Source organism: Falco biarmicus, chromosome 9 (assembly GCF_023638135.1).
Source record: "Falco biarmicus isolate bFalBia1 chromosome 9, bFalBia1.pri, whole genome shotgun sequence".
NCBI lineage: Eukaryota > Metazoa > Chordata > Aves > Falconiformes > Falconidae > Falco > Falco biarmicus.
The window spans coordinates 45,239,581-45,264,331 of record NC_079296.1 but is presented as its reverse complement, the minus strand read 5'-3'; the positions used below and the strand labels follow the sequence as shown (position 1 = coordinate 45,264,331).

At 39.1% G+C, this 24,751-nt stretch overlaps 1 protein-coding gene across 1 annotated transcript in view; it reads left to right on the top strand.

Moving 5' to 3' along the window:
- The window catches only part of TSPAN14 (tetraspanin 14), a 41,679-nt gene that overhangs the window by 6,958 nt on the left and 9,970 nt on the right, over window positions 1–24,751 (top strand). Inside the window, exons 2-5 of the mRNA XM_056351576.1 lie at window positions 9,048–9,145; window positions 17,391–17,441; window positions 22,737–22,883; window positions 23,731–23,901. Coding sequence (XP_056207551.1) covers window positions 9,065–9,145; window positions 17,391–17,441; window positions 22,737–22,883; window positions 23,731–23,901 — 450 coding nt within the window. The 5' untranslated portion in view covers window positions 9,048–9,064. The remainder of the gene's footprint in view (window positions 1–9,047; window positions 9,146–17,390; window positions 17,442–22,736; window positions 22,884–23,730; window positions 23,902–24,751) is intronic.

Genomic DNA, 24,751 nt, shown 5'->3' with positions numbered 1-24,751 from the left:
AAGACTGTGAGGTGTTTAGTGAATGCCATTTGGTCACGTCTCTAACATTTTCTGATGTTGCGTTAAGAGATTTATATGCTAGTTGATTTTTGAAAGTTGCACAAGTGTGTTTCTTTACCAGAAAGTCAGTCAGTAGGGAGAATAGCTGCATAGTGGTTGAGCTGTCTATGGGACCACAAATAGCCTTTTTCTCTTGTGGCCTTTGAGCTGGTGACTGCTCTGCTCAGCATATAAAATAAGGTTCCCCTGGGTGTGCTGAGAATGCAGGTGGTGTACAAGGTGGAGGGCAGCAAAGGAAAGCAAGGTTTGAAAGTGTTGTCCCCAAACCCAACATGTATTAACACTCCATTCCCCCAACAAGTAGCATGCCCTGGTGCTAGGAGGGCACCTCCTTGGAATGACTCTTCCTCTGGTGTTTGAAAGGATGGGTCCTGTTACTTGGGGTGGGAGGGGAGAAAAAATTGAATTTTTATGGATTCAGCTCCACATCATGTCTCCACGACATGGAGACAACCTTGTTTAACCTGAACAAATAGTGAATATAACTAGTATTGTACAAATACACGCATTCATTCCTTAGCATGCTCATTACTGGAGTTGTCAATGCTGGAATTCTTTTTTTTTTTTTTTTTTAAACTTAGAGACCCCTTTATCTGGTTTAAATTATTAAATATATATTTTGTTGTATATATACACACATATTATGTATACATATTATATATGTGTTTAAATACATATATAGGAACATTCAGCGTAAAGGCTAAGAAATATGGTGTGGACGTGGACAGACTGCATGTTATACCCAAAGCAAGGCATGTTTTTAAGAAAAGAAAAAAACCACCCACCAAACAAAACCCCGAAACAAATTATATACTCGTCATTTCTTTAGGGTGTATTACTATAATCAGTCTCCTGTTCTTCTCTCTTACGAAAAAAGAAAATGAATGGTTATCAATTTTGGCTGAAGTGTAACTGGAAACTCAAACAAATAGCTTTTCTGGAAACAGAGGAAAGCCACAATATGGTAAAAGTTTAGGATGTTCTCTGAAGAAAGCGTGCATTTATCAGCAAAGAAAGTTGATGGCTTCCTGTCTTTTCTTAAGTTGTGACTTACTTTTGTGATATAAAGTGGTATAGCAAGACCTCTTTTGTTCTTGAAACATTTTGGTCTGTATGGAGGTATGGGAAGGAGCGGACAGTGTATATGGAATAGATTCTGTTACTGTTGGATCACTAAACAGAAATAAAATTATCCCCTGATCACTAAATAGGAATAAAATTGTTCCCCAAACTGGAAGATCTGGCTCCTCAAATAAAATACTTGCTTTGTTAGGGTTCCAAAACCTTCTGTTGGAGGGAAAAAAAAGTCAAATTACAAGCTTGCTTTAATTTGAGACCTTGAGTTTTGCCTTGCTACTGTTCTGTTAAAGGCAGTGGATATGTATCTGAGCCTCATGAGAGGCAGTAGAAAGCAGCCAAGGAGTTTTGATCGGCTAAGATTATTCTGGCTACTTGTTCTAACAGGCTTTGCTCCCTGGGGTGAATAACCTTCTGGTCAGAATGACTGACACGCTTCTATGCATTTCACAATACCTGAACTTTCTGTGAAGTAAAAGGAAAACATGGCTTGTGGTTTCTTGCACATACTAAATAAGTTACAGCACAGGCAAGCTCCTATTCAGGTGAAACTGGTTGACAGCTTTGTTAAAAAAACTTTCATAGACATGAAAGATTTTTTTCCAAACTTTACCAAGATGTTAACAAGCCATCCATTGAACTGCAGTGATGGTGTCTAGTGTTGGTTTCACTTACTCTGGTGTAATCCATCTGAGTTTTAACTTGCATGAGCATGGGTAATTCCCAAGTGCTTTTGAGGATAAGGTTAGTGAAGGCTCTACATCCTCTACTCCTGCCGTTACCTCTATTCTTTAATATTAATAAAGAGCCTGATGGCTTACAACATGTTCTCTCTTCTGTCTTTTACTCTTCTGCTCGTGTTTGGAAAGTCACTGGCTTTTAAGATGCAGTTTACTTGTGGTATTTCCTTTTCTTTCTGCTTCCTGTGCTACCTCGTGCTTTAAGTCAGAATGGAGTATACACTTTATTTGTAGTCAGCTACTTTGAGCAGATTTCCCTTGAACTAGGTAAAAGACCCATACCTTTTAGTTGGTGCCTTTGTCAAGCGCTGCTGTATGTTGGAGCGGAAAGTCTCTTAATCTGTTCACTTATTACCTCAGTGGAGCAGAAGTAGCATAAACCTAGTGAAACTCAGTGGATAGCTGAGTACAGTTGTATGTCTCCTCATTGTCAATTAAAATTATTTGCAGTTTGGATTTACATAGTCAATACTTGAATTCTACAGTGTCATTGGTTTTCATTCTGACTAGTGTGTGTAAATGAAAATAAGGATTTCTTGGAGCTGCTTCTGTTTTGTGGATATATTTTTTAGCATTACTAGTAGCTTTCATAGCTAAGTAGGAATAAAGATTTTAAGATGTGAAAGCGAGGCCAGCCAGCTGTATCTTTTGGTAGCTTCTTTGAAGAATGATGAAAAGTAAAATTGTTACAACTGCTATTGTCCTCTGTCACTGCTTTTTAATTGCTGTGGGAGTGATCCTTAATTATACTCTGCTTTTTCAAATCTTCCTGAAGTATATTTCTATTAAAGTAATCTAGTGAAGCTGAAAATATTCCGTGAATGATAGCTTGACTAGCTCCTTGAGTTACAGCTGTGCAATGTAGAGCTTTTATGTTGAATTATTGGTCATGTTAGTCAAGTGGACGGTTCCGAAGAGGTTAAAAGATGATGCTTTCCGATGCCCATGTAGATTATTTTCAGAATTTAAGGTATCTACCTTCTGAATGTTAGTCTAAGGTTAGAGTAATTGTACATGGTATTTCAGATGCAACTCATAAAAGGCCAAAAAGCACATGCATATAGTGTGAATTGTCTGTAGAGCTGGAGTGGAGCTCTTCTGAATTGCTGCTTCTTTGTTTTGGGTTTGGGAACACTGGTGTATGTATGTTACTTACAAGTTTTCCCAAGTTGCAATTTGTGCCATAGCAAATGAAGCCTGATCACTGAAATCTGAAACTCTTTCCAATTTATAGGGGATTGGATCTGCTCTGAGGGATTGTTTTGTAGAGTATGTATCAGAGCAACTTCTGCTTGAAATATTCTTCAAATGCTTTAAGAACTTTGAGTCTTCAGCACACTACAAAAATAAAAGCCTCAAAAGATGGTGTCTTAAGGAATCTGTCTGGCTTTGGTCATGTTTTCCATTGAGTTCAGAGATGTGCTATCTGCCGTTATTTTTTTAGTAAACCCAGGGATAACCTATTAGCAATATCTGTCTTGCATCATGAGTCTTTCAGGATAAAAAAAAATACCCTTTTGTTGAGTAGTTCCCAGCTTTCCTCTAAAAATGAGCAAATATTTTGCTGCTTTTCTGGACTGTAGCAGAAGTAAATACACTATACTTTTATTGCTTAAGAGAAGCTTGCATTTTCTTTGGGAGGCTCCAGTCAGAGTTCCTTGGAGACAAAATTACGAAAATAAAGATGACACATGCTTGCACGGAGATCCTGAATCATCGGCAGGGCTACTATCTCTGTTTCCAGGAACAGATAAGCCTGTAAGAGCTCCAAATCCCATCAGTTTTTCTTTCCTTTGTGTTGCACCAGATCAGCCCTTAACACGTGAAGATTTGATCCTCGGCACCCAGGTTTTGTACTGAACATTAAGACCTCTCTGGCATGTGGGAAGAACAGTCTATAGGTGCTGCTAAGTTGCTCCATTTCAGAAGGTTATGAGAAAATCTGTGATCTCTGGTCAGGGAGAAGTCTTCCTTTGAACTTCACAAAAAACCCCACAACCCTATTGATTGAGCATGTCCAAAGAATATGGCAATTATTTTTAATGGCACCATTTCTTGAATAAACTTGAATGGTTTTGATAAAGTACTGGAATTAAGTAGTCATATTGAAACAAACCATAGGCCAAAGTGCATCTCTGGCTGTGTTGTAAAATTTTTTCTTGCTCCTCAGTGTGTTCTTTCGACTTGATTTGTTTCACCAGCTTCATATAGACTTGATGCTTTGTACTGATGAATGATGAGGGAGCAGCAAACAGCTTATAAAATGACAGGTTTTTTTCTTTGTTTTCTCTTGCCTCAGTTCTGCCCCTGTTCCCCCAGTATCATCCATTTCAGCGTGTTAGCCTCAAGTGTGGTGTAGCCTGCGGTGCTGCTGTGTGCTGTCATTGCAGGGGTGTTGCATTCCCAGGAGCACTCTCAGAAGCTAGTACTGCTTCTGGCCTCCCATCCTGTTCTCCTGCCACCTCCCAACTGCACCCACACTGGCATTTATATGAGTTCCAGGGAGGTAGATTGGAAAGCTTAAAAATGTTTTCTCCGTGGTGCGTGGTACAAGATCACAGGATTGTTCTCGAGATTTGCTATGTGATTTGCTCTGTGACTGTTTGCTCCACAGAGTAGGATGATTAGTGGTTGTGGATTTTAGGAGGGGGCAGGGAAGGGATCAGGACTACACACGGTGGCAGTAGTGACTGAACCTGGAACTTCAGTGTGACTTAGGTCAGCCTTGTAAGGTTAACATCTCCTGAGGGTCAAAAGAATTAGTAGACCTATGTCTAGAGATGTGAATTAGTGTTCCAGTTGTTCTTGTTCTATATTTAACATCTTATCTGTGAGGGTTTTCCTGCATACCTAAATTAGATTCATATATCACAACTTTGGCTTTATGAGAGTTAAAATATATAGACTATGAATATCAGTGCTGTAAACATTTTGAAGGTAAGAGTGGAATCTGTGGGTGTAGAAACACTTTGGAAATGGCAGTAGCCTCTTGATGAATGACTACATTTTTTTTTTTTTTTTTTTTTTTGCTCCTTAGTAAAGCTGTAAACACAAAGACAAAATTATATGTTCTACCAAAGCAGCAGTGCTCTGTATTTAACTGTTAGAAATTCCTGTTGTCATGAGTGGGTGAAAACTGTCAGCTGACACAATGTGACTTGCGTTGTTTGAAACACTGTAGAGAAAGTTCCTTGTCTATGCTGCCCACATACTACTTTAATCTTCCAAGTGTTTTGTACTATTGCCTAACCATAGATGTGTAGCCTGTGATGTAAATTCAACGAAGTACTGATGTAGCAGATTTCTAGGCTGGTAACAGATGCCTCCTACACTAGGAAACATGACTGCTTTTAGTGTAAACACAGGGAAGGCAGCTGTGTGGCCTTGACTGGATTGTTGGTCTGTTTATTTGTAGGGTTAGGGGAAAAAGCTGGATTCACCTACTGTTGAGATTTATAGTGTCAGAATGTCACTCCCACACCAGTAGTGATTATACCGTACTATATGGTGTTCAGTGTCAAGAGGAACCAAAAGACTCCTGATAAGGATAAGCAAAGAGATTAAGTCAAATCTACTCTTAATATAGGCAGGTGTTCCAGAAGGTAACATCTGTCTGGGCAGCCACGTGCTGTTATAGGATAGCTCCTTGCAACAAGGAACCAGTACTGGTAGTACTGGGCCCCTGTTACTTCAGAGCACTAAAAAACCCCAAACAGTATATAATTATTTTTTTTCTTTTTCGTTCTGTGAGAATACTGTAATTGGTATTGACTGGAGTATCTTGCCAGTTGTATGGGGAAGTGGGGAGAAATGTGGTCAAAATGGTGAGGTAGGTGGGGAATGGTGCTTATCAGTAAAGATACTTCTGATGCTCTTATTCCTGTGAATAGCTTCCCTGACAACAGCTGGATGTCAGTCCCTATGCCAGGGAGGGCAACCTAACAAAAAGTAAGACTTCAGACTTTGTATATTTTAGGTCCTGAAATGATATACTTGCCTTTCTGCCTCAGATTATATTTTAAGCCTCTTTGTTTAGTAGAAGCCCCTTTTTACGGAATTTAGTGATGTGCTAGCTAAATGCCACCTGCTGCCTCTGCTTTTGCTGCCACTACCACTACAGAAGAGATGTTTCTTAGTAGTAGTATGTACATCTTAGAGTTGCTGCTCCTGTCATTTGCCAGGATCCTGATTTTCAGAGGGAGGGAGGCAAAACAGTGATGGAGGCCTTGGTGTGCCTGCATCCAGAGAATGTTTGCACTGGTAGCCAGCCTATTGCTGTAATACACATTTACACTGATGCAAATTGAGTTTTGAACTCTGCTCAGACTAGTGGCATTCTGCTGTTGTCTCCTAGTGCCCCCTCTTTTCCCTCTCTTCTGCAGGCCCATCAGACTTACTGACTTGGTCAAGTGTATGGCTATTGACTGCTGAAATATAAATTGCCATTTGGAGCTAGAGACTAAAATAAAGAAGTTCAGAAACCCAACCATTTGTTCCTTCTGTATTCTCTCAGCTGCAAGCTTAATAAAGCATGTCAGGAGAGTGGTTTTTAAACAAGTTTTCTTTACTAGATGTCATAATAGTAATATTCCTAAGTATTGTCTGTGAGGATAGATGGGTTGAAAAGGTCAGTAAATATAGCTGAACCAGGGCATGAGGAAACCAAACTGTCTATTTAGGAATGTATGTGGCAAAAATCAGCTTATGTAGATGACTGGGTCACATGCAGGAAAATTGTTTCCAGTCACTGCCTATACTGTCACAAAGTACAATTTTGTTTTAACACGGTTTAAGTGCTTTTTGTTATAAGTGAACTGTGAGCGTTAGGACCTAGTTGTAAGATGAGGTTTTGGAAGGCAAAAAATCCCCTTGTTTTCAGTATTTGGTTAAAACTGTATGGAAATAAACATCTAAACTGTGGAAATACCAAGCCCAGGTGTTAATGGTGAATGCTCACACTCTCTAGCCTGGCAAATTTTGCAGGTATTGTTTCTGTAAGAATGTGCAATTTATTTTTTTAATCTTTCTCCAGACTGCCATTTCTCTGGAACCAGCTAAGTAGTTCATTCTGTGTATTCAGTCCCTTTACTGGGGCTATTGAGGAAAAAATCTTTTAGTTCTGACTTGACTCAGTTTTACTCTATCTCATATAGAATTTTTTACTCCATTTTGGATGGAATCAGGATGAGTAATTCCTTTTTTAATGATTTTTCTGTTGCTGTTTTGTCTGTCCAGATGCACTAATCTGGAGATGCCTGTGGGTAATGTATCTTAAGCAGCCTGCATAGGTGTAACATATGCATGAAGGCTACTTAAGTGATGCCTGACTTTATATACAAATTAATCTACTTCGTGTCAGGTGGATCACTAGGAGTTGTATAATACCTACCACCTGTCAGTAGGATCTGAAAATTCCTTTTATGCACATGCAGGTCATCTTAGCTTGAAAAAAGCAGAAATTATTTTCTGTCCACAATTGCAATTCTACTTTGGTATGACAAGTTACCTGAATTTCCACTTGTTTTTTCCATAACTTCTTAAAGCTCTGGAGTATTCTACCAAAACAAAACCCCCCAAAATCTAAAGCTTTAGATTTTTCTCCATGGTCTCTGAAAAGTATTTCCATTTAGTTGGGCAGCAAAGAAACTTCCTGGCTGGGCTCAAAGAGGGATGGGAGGATGTGTCTGGACCAAGAAGAAGGGATTCTCAGTCTGCTTCCAGATGGAAGCCAAGCCTGGCATGGGGAGACCTCTGGAAGGAAAATCAAAGCTTGTTTGGGATTTCTGTCTATGGTCTTATGGGCTAGAGATGTCTGTTGTGTGTCCTTGATCTGTTGAGTGTATTGTTTCACCTTCAGGAGAAAACCAGCTCAAGGTAAGGCTTGAAACATTTTTATTGAGATTTCAAAAAGCAAGCTCCTCCAAGGAGACATTAATGGTAGTACTCCATAATTGTCTCAGAAAATAATTGGTATTTTGCTAAAAAGCTAAAGCAAGCCGTTCATTGTATTGAATGGGATTCTTAAACCTGGCAGGTATTTGCTTGTGTTCCTTTTTTCAGTGGGATTGGTTTTTATACCCAGGTGCAAATTGCCTTCTAAAAAAAATTAGTTTCCCTTCTCATAGCTGTGGATGTGGTGGAAATTTTTAGTTCTCTGTTCCATGGTTTCAGATTTTTGCTGGGTAGGCTTGGGTTTTGCATGCTGTCTGTGAATGTCCAGGTCAGTGTAGTTGAAGTCTCTTTCTTAGTTATGAGGTGTTTGAAAATTCTCTTTGCTTGCTTCCCTGTCATAAACCTTCCACTGTTATCTTATGGGAGGAAAACATTTACCTCACGTGTGTGGAGGGTTAAATGTGGAGCTGGTTCTTATCTGCCATAGGCAGCAGTGGCGTAGTCAGCTCTCTAGAATGCAAGGGCTGTGGGAGTGCTTTGTCTTCCCAGGTCTGGCTTTTGATTTAACAGATTGTCCTGTGTGTCTTTTCTTATGTGTGGCATTCCTGCAGAGGTTGCTTTATTTGTTATATTCTGAAAAACTGTAGTTCTCTGAAATATTTGAGCAACAGCTGTGGCTGAACCTTATCTCTAGTGTACTTAAGGAAGTGGGAATACCAAACTGCCAGCTGTTTCATGGTGGGGCCGTTATTCTTGACAATAAAACATCTTGTGGAGTACTGATTTGGAAAAGACACATTAAAGTATGGAAAAGGCAGAGTACAACTACCTTTAGCAGTCTGTAGATGCTGAGGTTTTCCAGGTAACTGCTTCTAATGTTTGCTAGCTGGGTTGTTGGATGTGTAATCCACAGGGTGTGTGTTCAGACTGTTGCGTAAGTCCAAGCAGCCATCTGTAAGTAAAATGGTTTTGAAGGAGTGAGAAAGCGCATGAATGTCAGCTTGCAGATGCAGGTCTTTCTAGGCTAACTGTATAGCTAGTTTCCTTTTTGGGTGTCCCTCCCCGTCACCACATAAGGGTGCTTAAAAAAGATAGGATTATTAAGCAACAAATACTTATAGGGAATTTAGGGTCAGCAGAAGTTTTTAAGCTGACGTTGAACACACCTCTGAATGGCATACAGTACAGGTTACTATAGTCCCTTTCTCTGGAAAAAAAATTCTTTATTTGTCAAATCTTTCGCTGCCTAATTCTTCGCATTCGTTTTCTTCTGTGCAGGCACTGTGCTATAGAAGATGCACTATTACAGATATTCTAATGCAGAAGTCAGCTGTTGGTACAAATACCTGCTCTTCAGCTACAACATTGTCTTCTGGGTGAGTACAAAATGTAGAAACTGAAATAGTTTAGGCATACCTCGTTGTTACTAACTTTTCTGCTCAAGGGAACAGGCTGAAGTATTTTATCTGAAAGCAGGAAGCTGATGTATAGTGTATGTCCTGGGTGTTTTGGAACTGAAGCCAATCCCATGTGAGAAAGTAATTACTGAAAATTACACCGATACAGATTACTCACAATTTTCCCCTTCCTCCTATCTTACTTTCTGAGTGAAGATAGAGGATTGAAGCAGATAAAACTGGTTTCCTTGGTTTGGGTTGTGGGTTATTTTTTGATGGAGAAAGAAAGAAAATAGCATCTCTGCTGTTGCTGACAAGGCCTATGTCTTTTGAATGATGGAGGCCATTAAATGCTGGTTATGTTTGGGGCAAAGGTTAAAGCTACCTTAACATACCACTCAAGTGCACTTAAAAGTTGCTTCCCTGTTAAGAGACGTCTCTTCTAATATCTCCTTTCAGATCATCTTTGATCTCTATGTTGGGGCGGTATAACTGTAAATACATTATGCAAAAGAGAAGAAAGGAAGTGCCCCAGACACGTTAACAGCTGGCATTACAACATAGTCAGGATCTTAAATGTCATGAAATTATCTGGTAGTGTCTTGAAATACTTAGCTAGGGACTAGCCTGCCTGTAACATTTGTTTAGAATTGTGAATGTGAAAAGGGTGCAAAAACACACGTAACACACACACACTTACTTGTATGATGGTCAAGATCACTGAAGCACCTGACTACTTTGGAAAAGAAGGCTATTCAAAGGTTAATGCATAGTGTTGCATTAGAAATAGTTAATGTATCTGTGAGGGGATTTGAAGGTTAGGATGCAGTTCAGAATTTTTCAGAACTTGCAGGTCAAGCATAGGAGTTTGCACCTGAAGTTATGGAAATGCATGGGTAGTCATGGAGAGGTGCAGACACCGTGACTTGCCCATGCTAGCAGCTTAGATTAATGTTCTGATTCAGAATTGAAATATTTGTTAATATGGATAGCTTTTTCTGAAATGTTTAGGTTTTTTTCAAAGCTGAAAGGATCAAGTGGTAAGAATGAAAGTTGTGGTATGTGGTTGACACAACTTGAGTGAAATACCAATTTCCTGATCCTGAGTTGTCTGAGATCAGTAGACATGCTAGAGAAGACTGTATTAGTTCTACTTGTTTACTGTGATTCCTTGAACAGTGTCAGCTTTTTGCTACCTAAAATTTAAGATATACAGAATTATTACACAAATCTGTATTTAACTTCAGTAAAAAAGGGGGTTTAGTATCCAAACACAAATTGCCGGCTGCAGAACCTTGTTTGTACTTGTCAATAATGGCTTGGTATCTTGTTTGATTAAACCACATCAACCTCTGGTAAACTAGGCTGGTGTTTCTGCACATTTTGGCTGTTTTGGCAGTATTTAAGGTAGAAAATAAGCTCTTTTGAAAGCTGCATGTATGATGGAAAAAAATGAATTAATTTAGAATCATAGAAAAGTGTATGTTTGGAACAAACCACCAGATGGAAGGCTAGGTTGGATGGGACTTTGAGCAGCCTGGTCTGGTGGAAGGTGCCCCTGCCTGTGGCGAGGGGATGGATCTAGATGATCTTTAAGCTCCCTTCCAACGCAAACCATTCTATAATCCTATGAACTTCTGGAGGTCATCTGGCCCAATTTTCTGTTTAAAGCAAGACCCATGGAGTGGATTCACTGCCTGAAGGAATTGCTGGGAGTCTTGTGAGCTTCTTACTCATCAGTTTTCTGCTGTCTTCAACCTAATTAAAATCTTAGAAAGCCAGGTAATATTCCGAGACTGCAATGTTTGGCTGTTGAAAATCACAGAAGTTTTTGCTGCTGTCACCACCTCTTGTCTCCTAGTGCAGTGTTTTGACATGATACTGTAATACTGTAGCATTAAGCCACAGGAGAGTTTATCCTTTTGTGGATAACTGCAGAAAAGGTGTGTGGCTTGAGTAAAACTTTTTTCCAGTAAGGGTTATTTGCCACAGTATTGCCATAGTGCAAATGTTGGTTAGTGATAATTATTTTTCCCCTAGTAATTGAGGATTGCTATCATGGCTTAATGTGTCAAAAAATGTATGTGCTTAAAGTCCATCAGTTCTGTAGTTATTTTTCTTCTATGTAGTACAACTCCCATGTACCCGTAGTGGAGTGTGGTGCAATGAGAAGTAATATTTGTTAACCTGTTGTGGTTTTCAGAGAAATTGCTTTAACTAGGTGGATGCTTTTCAGCAGGTAGTGTGGGGGTATGTGAGAAATTGACAGACTCTTTTGTTCATGAATTTATTGTTGTTCTAGATCTCTGCTTGCTTGATAGTGAGTGTCTTATCAAGTGGGGTCTATTACTGTTTTTGCTGGGTAAACAACTTTGGAAAACTGAACTTTTTTGTCTTTACTGGGAAGACTATTGAGAATTTACCTTTGCTTTTTCATAGTAATTAATATTTTCTCTTTTTTTATTCCCTGCAGAGTCATTTTATCTCAATTTTTTCAAACTTCTTTTTTTAACTGTATTCTCTTGAAATTAATGATGAAGTTCCAAGGATTTTTCTGTGCCTTAAAGAATCACTTTTAAAGAAAGAGATGCAGAAAAATTGAGGAGAATTTGAAATGCAGCTTTTGTGTTTCAGATCATCTGTTGGCTGGAGGAATTTTTTTTCTGAACAGGTACTAGTAGTCTTGCTCAATGAATGGTCTGAGGCTTCTTCTGAGAAGCTACTATCAGGCTGACCTAGTAAATTATGTGTAACTACAGCTCTTTCTTGATAAGAGTTCAGCACCTGTAGTTGTAGAACAAGCTATGTAAATGTTGAATGGGAGGAGAGACACTCCTGTAGGCGATGCATGAATCATTTAGCTGACATGATGATTCGGGAGTCTATGATGTCCTGCGGGCTGGGATGACTAGTCTCACAATATCTTTAATTGGACAAATTCATCATGTGTAGAACAAAGTAAACTTTCTATGTGCCTTAAAAGAACTGAAGGACTGCAAAATCAGAAGGGAAATGTAACCATGATTCAAAAAAGCAGCATTTAAGTGAATCGTCTAACATTCCCTCCTCTTCTTGGCTTGCAGGAGAGGTGCTTGTGGGAGCAGGTTTTGTGTTTTATGTTAGTAAGGGTGGCCACTATATAATGGGTGTGAGGGATGGTATTTAGATAGGAGTGCAGACAGCCTTTTGCCCATGTAAGCTGTTACTGGAGGTATGATGGTAGCTCACCTGTGTCTCAGCTTGTGACAGGCTTTATTCACAAGCCAGGTAATTCGCATGTAAGCGAAGAGCTGCATTTATTTTTCTGTCAGGCTTACTTAAAGATGCATGTTGACTTCCCTGTTGTAGCTCTAAAGACAGTACCAGTCACTGTGTAAACTTTAAAGTTAAAGCATATGGTGACTTAGTGAGTAGTTTACAGAGTATTTAAACTTTTTAGTAGGTGGCTGCTTTTCTTCAGTTTGTGCCATGTTTCAAGTGCAGTTCGCATAGAATGGGGTGGAACAAAATACTGAACTTGGAGGACAAATATGACTAATTTAATAATAGCAAGCACACAGTTTAATCAGCCTTTAGAAATCTGTAAATCTTCATCGTCCTTTGGAGGTTTGGTGGTTTGTTTTTTTTCCCCAGAGGGGCAACTTGGCAATAGAAGCAACTTGGAAATAGAACGTTCAGTTCTGATGCTTTGAGTTAGTTGTGTATGACTGGCTTGCAAAGTCACTATTCTTTTTGCTTGGCTTTCCCTTGTAAGAAAGGGAATGGAGATTATAGGAAGGCTCTGTCTTCCTGAGCATGATTTTAATGTGATATTACTTTATTTTCATCTTGCTTTTTAAGCATGCTAATAAGATTTATCTTCTGCAAGTATTCTTGTTTTAGTGAGTAGTGATGAGGCAGTGTTGCAACCATTAAGATAACTGTAGTTTTCTTAGGCAGTGCTCAGAAGCTTAAGTGAAATGACCTTGTTACAGCAAGACTGGACCTCCTTTTGAATTTGAAAGTTGGGGTTTTGGTTGGTGGGTTTTGTTTGGGTGGTTTTGGTTGGTGGGTTTTTTTTTTCCAAATACCTTCATTTGTCATAATGAAATCAACCCTGCAGTAATACCAAATGAAGAGCTTGGTTTTGGCACCTTTCTGTTCTGAGTCATTTTGCGATGGAGTTCTGTTGTGGAGGCAGAGGTTGGATAACTGACTCCAGGAGGAGTGCATGGGTGCCCTGTCTTGGGGTGCAGCGCTGCTCTATATCTTCCAGCCTGTACTTGGGAAGGCCTTAGGAATTAAAAGGTGATGCCTCAATCACCTGTCTCTGGTGCTTGCTTCTTTGTCGCCAGCTGAAGGATATTTTTTTTTGGGGGGGGGGGATGTGTAGTCCAAGAATTGCACCTCAGCCAGAACACGGCTGTTTCAGTGAAGTGTAGGATTGCATGTGTGCTCTGCCAAAGCCTTTTAGGTTGCATGTGAGCTCACTGTTACTAAGTGCTATAGGAGATGGGGCATTGATGCCCTGAACATGATGATTATGGGCAAAAAATCTCTTCTAAGTTCTGGAAAAGAATTCTGAGCTTACTTTTCAAAAGTAAAAGAAGACTTAGGCTAGCATAAGATTTTCTTTTGCAGTGTCTGTATGTTTTTCAGGGATGTTTAAAACAGCAAGGCTGTGCCCAGTAGAGGAAGGAATCCCCCACCAGGTGGTTTCCTGACCCTGAGAGGGAAAGATCAGGGTAGGAAGGAAGGGCTGTAGGCTGCTGATTGCTACAGCATGGGTGGAGCTACAGTGCGAAATAGGATTGTCCAGTGGGTAGAAGGTGTTCCCTGTAAGAGTAACACTTTGTGCTTATGCAAACTGAGCACAATAAGAATGCATTCCCATTGCTTCTAACCAGACCTTGAGGCAGACTGAGCCAAAATCAGTTTATTTGCAAAGGGTTCTCTTGCAAGAATTATGCTTAGCTGCAACTTAGATTTTGAGAAACAAATTAAACCTGTTTTCTCAGTAGGGTGATTCTGATAGCATAATCAAAGGAATTTAAACTGTTGTTGGGAACAGATAATGCTTAAACTAAGTGGTCTTGTGCATGGTGTGGGTGAGTTGGCATCAGTATTGCACATCTCCTGAGTGGAGCTTACAGCTCAATGCAATATGCTAATAATGTGGATTTTTCAGTACTAAAGCAGGAAATGACAAAGCGTTGGTTACTAGTTCGAGTTTCCTGTTCAAAGGGGTACAGCTGAGGTGCTTTACGTATGTTTCCATCTAACCTTTCATGCAGGATATGGCTTAAATGGCTCTTTTATAGAAGTGAATTGTGTAGTCCAGTTTGTTCTTGCTTACACCTTGTCCAGATTCTGGTGAAAAGCAAATTTCAAAATTTTTCTCTTGAAATAGCGGTCTTGCTCACTTATCACCTTGGGAGCACTTTCGGTTAGAGTTGCTATTTCTCAGCAGCCTGTTCTCCTATTCTTGTGACAAGTTAGTTCAGTGAGCTGATGAAGGGTTAAGCTTGTCCTTCAGTTCAGGCTGGATTAGTTCCCTGGTCTGCCTCATAGCAGTCACTTGAAAAAGTGGTAAAGAGAGGGTGTTTTCCTGGTGCTAATTGTCTGTAGAACTCTGTATTGGGTGTGCTCAATCATGTTAACTTCTGAGGTAGTATTATCACCATGGTGTGTTCTACAATAATTTTCAGTGAGATACTTACCTTAAAGTATCTTGCACGTGGTATTTAAAGCAAAGGAATTTCATTTGGTTAAACAGCTAATATTTTACTTCCTTGCAAATTGGTTGTCTTGGTGATTGTGCATGTAAAAGTAGCAGCTAATGGCTTTGTTTCTTCTGCTAGTGTACCATACTTCATTGTCTTTTTGCTAAAGAAACATAATGTATATGATTTGGCTGCTTCTAGTGAGAATTATGAATCATTTGTCTTTGAATTATCCACGTTGATTCTATGAGACTATTTTTCTGCTGATAGTTTTACTTGTAGCTAGTTTGCATAGGTGCTCATGGAAATAACTTCACAAAAATAGCATAGTTTGTGAACCTGAACACTTCATAAAAATGAGAGCAATGTTTGTGTTCTGAGGTGAAAATGAAGCATGCCGGTGAAAATTCTGCTTAATCGAGAATCTATTACAATGTAATTAAGATGGCAGTTGTGGTGAAAGGCAGCCAGTCTGAAGAGGATGTCTTGTTTGTGCATTCAATAGCACAGTATTAGCGCTACACTAACATTAGCTTGTGTACAGACTGTGGAGGATGTGTGTCTTCTCAATTGTTTTTTTTCCTCATATCTTTAGAAAACATTCCCAAAGAACCATCTGTATCTACTGTGTAATTTACCTTGATTACTGCAAATTATACCAGCTGTCTTCAACTGCCTTGGCATTTCTGGAGCCTTTGGAATGAGAAAGTGTGAAGGATGCATCAATTGCATGCATGGTGTAACTTAGCGATATGCAAGTTTGAGTATTACCCCCACCAGTGTTGCTGCTTCCTCTGAAAATAACTGGGTTAAGATTTAAGGGTAATCTGGATCAATATTTTGTTTATATCTGTGTGGGTTTTAATAGTATTTTTAAAGTTGTGCTTTGATCCAAATCATCACTTCAAATGTTTGTAGTTCATGCACAGTCCGAGATGAGTAGTCGTCGTGCTGTCTATTAAGCAACACCTGGAAATTTAACTTACTTAGCACTACTTTGTAGCTCTTTCCATGTTACTAGTAGTCAATTTGGTACTTAAAACCTATACGTATATTCTTGTGAATGAGACCCTGTAAGAGGGTCTCATTATTTATTTAATTTTTTTGCTTCTTGCCTGTGATGCCTGTTTAGCTCATACAAGATGCTGCGTTCCCTAGAGGGAAAGGGCACTTTTTCAAGGCATTTTTCAGTTGTTGGGATCTGCTTGTCAATCTGTGTAAGGCTTGGGGGTGGGAGCAGCCTCAGTACTTTATATAGAATCGTTTAGGTTGGAAAAAGACCTTTAAGATCAAGTCCAACCATTAACCCAGCACTGTCAAGTCCATCACTAAACCATGTCCCCAGGTGGCACATGTACATGGCTTTTAAACACCTCCAGGGATGGTGACTCCACCACCTCCCCGGGCAGCCCGTTCCAGTGCCTGACCACCCTTTCGGTGAAGACATGTCCCCTCACACCCAATCTAACCCTCCCCTGGTGCCACCTGAGGCCGTTCCCTCCTGTCCTGTCCCTTGTTCCCTGGGAGCAGAGCCCGACCCCCCCTGCCTACAGCCCCTGTCAGGCAGCTGCAGGGAGCGATAAGAGTCCCCGCTGAGCCTCCTTTTTTCCAGGTTGAACACCCCCATTTCCCTCAGCCGCTCATAAGATTTGCGCTCTAGACCCTTCACCATCTTCATTGCTTTTCTTTGGACACATTTCAGCACCTCAATGTCTTAGAAGGTTATATGGACACAGCAGAGTAGAATGCCGCTTTAGAGTAGTGAGGGGGAGCTGCCCTCACTTTGTAGAAAGGCCATTTTAGTTTGATTATTGAAATTGGGTCTTTAGACAAACAACCCGAGAATGGAGAAAGGGAATAAAAGACTAGAATGAGGATCTCTTGCTTTGTTTGGATGAATGTAATTCAGACATGGTTATTATAGAAACACATATATTGGTGTAATGTTTATATGTTGACAATTAGTTTTGATATTGAAAGTAGATGGACCATTACTTCAGCTTAATTCAAAAGGGCTTAAACAAGGTAAGGATTCAGGAGACAAACTATCTTATTTGAGGAGAGGCTAATACAATGAGCCTTGACACTGAGAAGTTATGAAGAGTCAAGTATGGCTACTGTCTGGCAGTGGTACTACAAAATGGCTAAATAGGGATTAAAGTCAAAATGCATTAAATATTCTGAAATCTTCATTAGTGTGCCAGGAATAAGGTTTAGAGCAAGTCATTGGAACATGGATAACTTGCACACTACTGTATAGAACTGTTAATTTAGGACTGTGTGCTTCTTGAGTAATCATGAAAAATCAAATTGAAATAATTTAAAAAAAATATGCAAGAATGCTATGGAATAAAGCACTCTAAATCCTTTTTGCAAGAGATTGATTAATGGGGAGGAATATCCCATGGCTATTGTCTGAGATTACAGAGAATATTTTACTTGAGCAACAGTGCTACTGGCTGTGTTTTGAGAATGTGTTTAGAATAGCTAATTCTTTTTTTTTTTTTTCCTTTTTGTTTTAGCTAGCTGGGGTGGCCTTCCTTGCAGCTGGTCTCTGGGCATGGAGTGAAAAGGTAAGTGTAGAAATGACTGGTCTTTGCTTGATGGCTGCACCCCCCTGCTCCTTGCCCCAGTGAAACTACTTCCTTAGGAGGCAGCAAAGGTTAGATGTAGCATCTGAGCTCAGGACCATGTTCAAATGATCTAAACTGGTTTTAATTAGTTTCATTCTTGTCCCTCATCAGGTATTAAGCTGTGAGCCTTGATTTCTAGACCTTTTTTGTAAACTTGTAAGAGCAGGCTGCTAGGGAGATTTTAACCTTTATGAATAGTCTTTAGGAACAGGTTCTCTTTTGAAAGCCTGTTTTCTAAAATACGCATGTCTACCCACCTCTTTTTATTAAAAACAAGAAGCATTTGGGAGGAATGTAAAAGATATCTTTTTCTATTTAAAACAATGTTTTTGGGACCATTGTTCTGAAGTATTCCAATCTGCAGGCCATCTGTTGTCTTCTACTTTACTCTCCGTGGAGCTGCTTGTGTTATTGCATCTCCATGTAGAGAGACAAAATTGGGGAGCATGATCAATCTGAATAACACCTTTATTTTTGGCAAAGGTTTCTTTCAGCTGAATAACTTCCTCAATCACAGAAGGTCTGTGTGGGCATGTACCTATGGAGTTCTTTTACAAGAGAAGAGATGGTTTAGGTATAGAAATGAATGGTTCACCCTCTTGTTATGAATGTAGTAGCATGCCTTTAATATGACTGCAAGCAGTAGGAAAAAGTGACAACTACTAGCAGATTTACTGATCTGCATCTTAATTAACAGCGAGGGGCAGGTGCCCTCAGTTGTTCCATTGTGCTGCTGAGTAGGAACACTTCAATACCATTGTAGTGTAACAGTTCCTTTAGAGTGCTTGTATGCAGCAGCTACCCACATAGAGAGAGGTTGTGGGATTGTTCTGCTTTTTGGAAGTGAAAGAGTTTGACGATGATGATCTTAATGCTGGGATGTTTATTCTCCTTCTCCCTGCGGCCTATGTGCATGCACACCTTCCCACAACTAGATAGTGTTATTGATGTACAGTAAGCAGCCTATCTCCACACACAAATGCATTTACCTTCTATTATGTTGTTACAAAAGGATTTTCTTTCCAACCCTTCAGGGAGGATGTTAAACTTGTCTTGAATTTGTATTCTTTCATGGTCAGACATTGTCTTCTGTTCTGTAAAGAGGCATGTAGGATCTGTGTGGTTGGAAATTACTAGCTTACAACTACCTCCACTTGCCAAACGGACTTTATGGTATGCTGAAGTTACTAAAAGGCAAGGACAGGCTCTTTCTATCTTGACTTCTTAAATTTTGCCTAAACTATTTCTGCTCTCTGTCATACCTTGCAGATAAGGGCTTCAAAGCTTTTTCTGTGGTTTTGAACTTCTGAATGTCTTGTGAAATCTGTACGTGCTTTTCATGTCTGTTCTGTGCTGTGTGGATAGTCTTTCACAGTAGTGCCATTCTTCAGCCATAGGGGATATGGATATGTGGATCTGTGTGTTTACAGATAAACATCTTGGTGAACAATAGATGGGAAGAAGGAGAAAAACATTCCAGAAGCTGTGCTGCAGTGGTAAACTCAAAGATAAACTACAGGTGGTGGAAGTTTCAAACATCCTGTCTCCCAGTGCAACATGAAGTATATTGGGTGCCTTTACCTTCCCTGGTTTTTTTGGGGTTGTTGTTTTTTTTTTTTTTTTTTTCTGCTGGGATTACACTTCTTGTTGATTCCTCAGCAGCCTTTTTTTCTGTCTATAAATCCTGTGCATCTTTTTCTTACAAAATATCAAAATCAGAATAGTGGTTTGTGAGAAATGTTGAAAATACTATATGTAAAAATGTTACTCATCCTGATTTGTGTTACCTTTTTGAGCCAAATCCAGTCTCTTTAACTGGTGTACCTAATTAACAAAACCCAGTTACAAGGTCATAAGGAAATATTTGGAACGGTCACGTCAATGTTAAACTGCACAAAATTTTAAGTCTCCACAATAAAAACTGGATAGATGTTTATCTCTCACCCAAGAGAGTGCAAAAGTCACTAAAGAGAAAGTTAATGGGAGCAATGTGAATAACACTGAACCCTTTCATCAGGAAACCAGTTTTTATTGGTAAAACCACTTCAAAAAAGACACAAAGGGGGATCTGGAAAACTAGAGGCTAGTCAGCCTAACTTCATTCCAGCAAGCTCATGGCTAATAACAAATGGAGAGGGAGCAGTCAGTCTACTTCAAAGCAAGACTTATTTAGAGGGAATTCAAAAGCATGGAGAAATAGGTTGACAGGAACCTGATGGAAGTTTATTTTAAAAAGAAAAAAGGCAAGTGCAAAATCCTGTGCCTGAGATCGAGCAACCCAATGTGTCAGTAGGGGATGAGGGTTGACCGCCTAGAAAGCAGCTTTTTGCGGGAAAAAAACCTGAGTTCCTGTTGATCAGTAAGTTGAATATCAAGTGTGCCCCCGTGTCAAGGCCAGCAGCATACTGGGTTATATTAGCACCGATGTGGCCAGTGGTTGAGGGAGAGCTTTTTCCAACAGTATTCATCACACGTGAGGCTGGATCTGGAGTATTGTGTCTGGGTTTGGGACTGCCTGTGTTAGACAGGACTTTTCCAACCCTAATTTACTCTGTGATGAAGTGTACTTATTCTTTAGTCTGCTGATCTTTGTGTTTGTATACAGCGTTATGTAAACTAAAGGTATGTCCGTGTAATTTGTGTTATAATTAGTGGCAGTGTGATACTGTGACAACCAACATCCAGTTTACAGAACTTCATTATAAGAAATAAACTCTGTCCTTAGATGTAGTTTGTAGTTTCCCTACTAGTGTACCTCAAGACAGTAACTGGCTTGGCTTTTGGTATTTTAAACACTTCTTTTAAGGGCAATCCATGCTTGCTTTCTGCCAACATACTTCAGTTGAGATGGTGGCATAATGCTTACAAAATTAAAGAAAGCGGAAAACAGGTTAAGTATTGTGCAGTTGAACTCTTAGCTTGCTGGAAAGGAAGTCTTGAAGGCTGAGTTTTGTTCTTGGATTTTTTTGACACTGACTTCAGGTATCAGACCTCATTCCTGTATGCTGGTATGAAATATAGGTGCTGTTATAAAGGGCAGCCTGTGCTTCGGAGAGCTTTTACCATCCTGCAGATGGCACAGGCAGAAGCATCTTTAGAGAGATGAGTGAGGTGGAATGAGATAGTCCCCTGAATTAATCCTCTTGTTTGCTTCCTTAAGGATTTTTCACTTAACATCTTTTGTTTGGCAAAAAAACCAACCCACAACCTTCTCTTCAAAAGAGAATATTATAAAATGTGAACATGAAGAAACTGTTGTGAACCAGCAACATCTGAGGGTGAATAATAGAGCCCAGTTCCTGCCAGCTTTTCTTCATAACATGCTTTAATCAGAGGAAGTTTTCTTCCAAAAAATGTTGCTTGTGTGAGATTGTCCGGGGGGGAAAAAGCTTGAGTTTGGGTGTGGAAAGGAGATGGCTGGAAATAGTTGTGAAAGTTTCAATATCCGTCATACAGGGTTTGGTTTCATAGTGTTGGTTCTACAAAGACACTGAATTAGCCTAGCTAATCTTGGCATATTTTCCTTGGTCGTGGGTCTGAGCTAAGGCTTGGTTAGGTGGGACACTCATAATTAACCCAGTAGACCAAGTTTGATAGTTAGCTGTGAGGTCTTACAGTTTGTAAGAATGAAGTGCGTCACTGGTGACACGAACTAGAAAAGTCTTTGCTTCCCAAGACTTTCTGAATGCTGGGAAATTTATAAACGGAGACCACTTTTTAATAGGCTCTTTTGACTGTTAGTCACCAGGTATTGCAAGGCAATTCTGAGTTCTACAGTTGAATATTTTTCTTATTTTCATTCCTTCAACCAGTTTTGGTAAAAATAACTCTATTGTTTTGCCAAGTTAACAGGTCTAACAAGGTCTGTTATGGAACACATTATAAAAGGAAGATGAACTCCTGTGTATCACTATAGTGCTGTTAATCATTGTCTTTTCAGCACCTCATGAAGTTTCTCCATGTATACATTTTTTTCTAATTGTATATTGAAAACATTTTTTTTGTTAAGTAAGCATTTAAATACAAAGTGATAGGGATTTTTCCAAGGTATTCTTTTAGCATGTGTATTCTTTGCACTTCAGCACAAATACCTGAGTAGCAAGATGAGAATTTACATTCCTTTGACTGCTTGTATTGATTACTTCGAGTCTTTCTTATATCTTCCTCTTACACTAAACATAGTTAGCTTCAGAATGTACTTTACAAAGGAAAAAAAAAAGTAAACATACTCTATTTATTTATTACAAAGCATATTGTACTGTGGTTTTTTTGCTACTTCTGTTTTAAAGGGAAAGTATTCCCTTATTAAAATGTTCTGTTTGTTGATGATGTGTATGACAAACAGACTATTGCAAGGCTGCATGGATGTCTCTACAAGTTGTTCTTGTTAACTTTAAGAGTTTCAGCTGTTTGTTCCTTCTGTCTTCTGCATGTTGCATCTTGTTCTTGCACATTAGATGAGAAGCTTGTGTTATATGTATTTGATGGAATTTTAATGGTAGCTGGTATATAAAAATTTCTTTAAAACCTAATCTAGAAATAAGAGCTTCACTGTGTTAACATTACATTTACATAGAATTTCTGTCCTAAGTTCTAGGCAGACAAGCTTAATAGGCAAGATTATGCCAAGATAAGTTGTGCCTCTGGATAGTTTTTTTTTTTAAAAAAAAGGTGCTGCTAAACTGGGAAAATTGCAACTATCTAATAGGGAATAGATAACCTCTTTTGGTGTAAGAATTTTATCTGGGGTGAAAGGGGAGTATTTAGACTATACTTCTCCCAACTCTTGCAAAAATACGGGATGATTCCTAAGACTATTCAGCACTAGAAGGGGTATAACTAAAACAATGAGAGGAAAAATCATCTTCCCTTGAAAACCAAACCAAGATTGTTTCCCTCGAAGTTTCACCCATATCCATGTCTCTCCCTTTCTGCCACTTAAACATGAGGACTGGAAAAATTCCTTAGCATTTTTTAAGAGACTGGAATTGGAGTGCCCTTCTTATTGATGTACTTCAAGTTAATATAGAGCATAAATTCTTTTGCCTTAAAACTAGAAGAGTATTCAGTAATAGTACTTAGCTTTTGGCATCATCTTGTGAAAGCTTGTTTGACAAATAGACCTAGGAGAATGTTGCAACAGATTCATCTGGAATCATGGACATCCAGAAGGAATGTTAAATGAAAAATGCTTTTAAGTGTTCACCTTTCTCTGTTACCCTGTTTCTCTTTCAGGGTGTATTGTCTGATCTGACGAAGGTGACTGGTCTTCATGGTCTGGACCCAGTGGTTCTTGTCTTACTGGTGGGAATAGTGATGTTTACATTGGGATTTGCTGGTTGTGTAGGGGCACTGAGAGAAAACATCTGCCTTCTGAAGTTTGTAAGTACCATCATTATATAACTGGACTGTTAGGTTTGTGAAAGCAGGGAACAATGGGTGAAGAACTAGTATCAAACCCAGATAATTAATTTATACGGTTTGGTTTGTTACAGTATATATGGTAAACTTACCATTACTCAAAGGCTTTTCAGGGGAGTGTTAAAAGCAGTGTAGGTTCAAACCTTTGTATGTTTTCCCCTTTCTGGAAAACATTTCTTCCTTTCTCATTCATTCTGCTATACAGTGATGTTATAGTATATATACTGGAATCTAACATTGTGTATGTAAGATACCAAATATGGTGTTCTGGAACATGTAGTCAGTAAAGAATCATGGAGAGGAGACGATATAGTGGTTTAGGAAGAACAAAATGTCTTACACTTTAAAATTTCTTCTAAATGTTTGGTGGACAAAACTTGGACTTTGGTGTGAAATCTTCTTAAATGGCTCTTGTGGTACTGAGGCTTCTTTTTGGCTTTAGATCTGAAAACAGTGGAGCTGGACAAAAAATTATAAAACTAGAAACAATCCAAGAGGTAACATCAAGACTACTTTGGCCCTGTGTTTTGCACGTTCTTGCTTATTATTATTTTCAGTGCTGTGCATAATGACTGTGGTATGGTGCTTATTTTAGCGTCAAGTTCAGGTGACCAAATCAAAAAGATAACTCTACTACTTTTGGGGGTTTCTTTATGTTGTATTCTCGTTTAACGGGCTGTGTTCTTATGGTATCTGTACTGAATGAGAATCTTAACCTAATTCTCTGTCTGTTTCTGGTGGAGCTGAAGTAGGGATGCACTCAAAATGAATGGATATTTCCTAATTGGGACTTGGTTTTTTTTTACAGTTCTGTGGAGCTATTGTGTTTATATTCCTGCTGGAGCTGGCAGTGGCAGTTTTGGCTTTCCTGTTCCAGGACTGGGTGAGGGACAGGGTCAAGGAGTTCTTTGAGAATAACATTAAATCCTACCGCGACGATATTGACCTCCAGAACCTCATTGATTCGCTACAGAAAATTGTAAGTTTATATCCTGTCACTTTTCATGCATTCTAGGAGAATACGTAGATTTGGAAGTTTTCCTTTTTGAAATAAATTTATCATATTCTACAATATGAATAGATATTTTATATAATAATATATACACATCTGTGTATATATTATGTACATTTAATAGTGTCATGTTACAGATGTGCTGTTTTGCTCTTTCTGCATTGAAAGCATCACGGAGGCAATATATTCTAAGACACAGTGCTGTTCTGACTGTAAATGTGGAAGCTCTGCCAAGCATCTGTCTGCCTTTTGACCTTCTTGACTTGTTCCCCTGCTCTGATCAGTGTTGCACCAGTTTAAGTGAAGTGAGCAATAAAAATAGCCTGAAAAAATTGTGCAATGGAACTGGTAGTCTGCACTGTTATTTTAAGAGGCACTGCAGTCTTGTTCAGGGATGCAGCACAGGGCCTTTTGTCTTTGGAGATGTACCTCATCTTGAAGCAAAAGAGGATTTTCGTTAACTGGGAAAGGCTAGTCTCTAGTCAGTTAGTTGTCAAAAAAGGATGAAATAATTTTATGCTCCTCTGTACCTAAAAGCGTTCAGTTGCCAGACGATAGTGATGTACACCAGGAGATGACAAGACTTGTTCTCGTAAGGGCCTGATGGTTTTCATTCAATCAGCTGCTTTTGTAATCATGCCCAGGAAACAACCAGTGAGTGTGACTCTTCTGATTTTTATTTATTTGTGTGTGGTTAAAAAAATACATATGGAGAGAAACAGAGTACTCATGTGAGTACTTCACAAAGAGGTAAAATATTTGTCTCCTTCAAATTTTTTTTTTTTCCTTTTATGGAAGAAGGTTGGTTTTGTCTGTT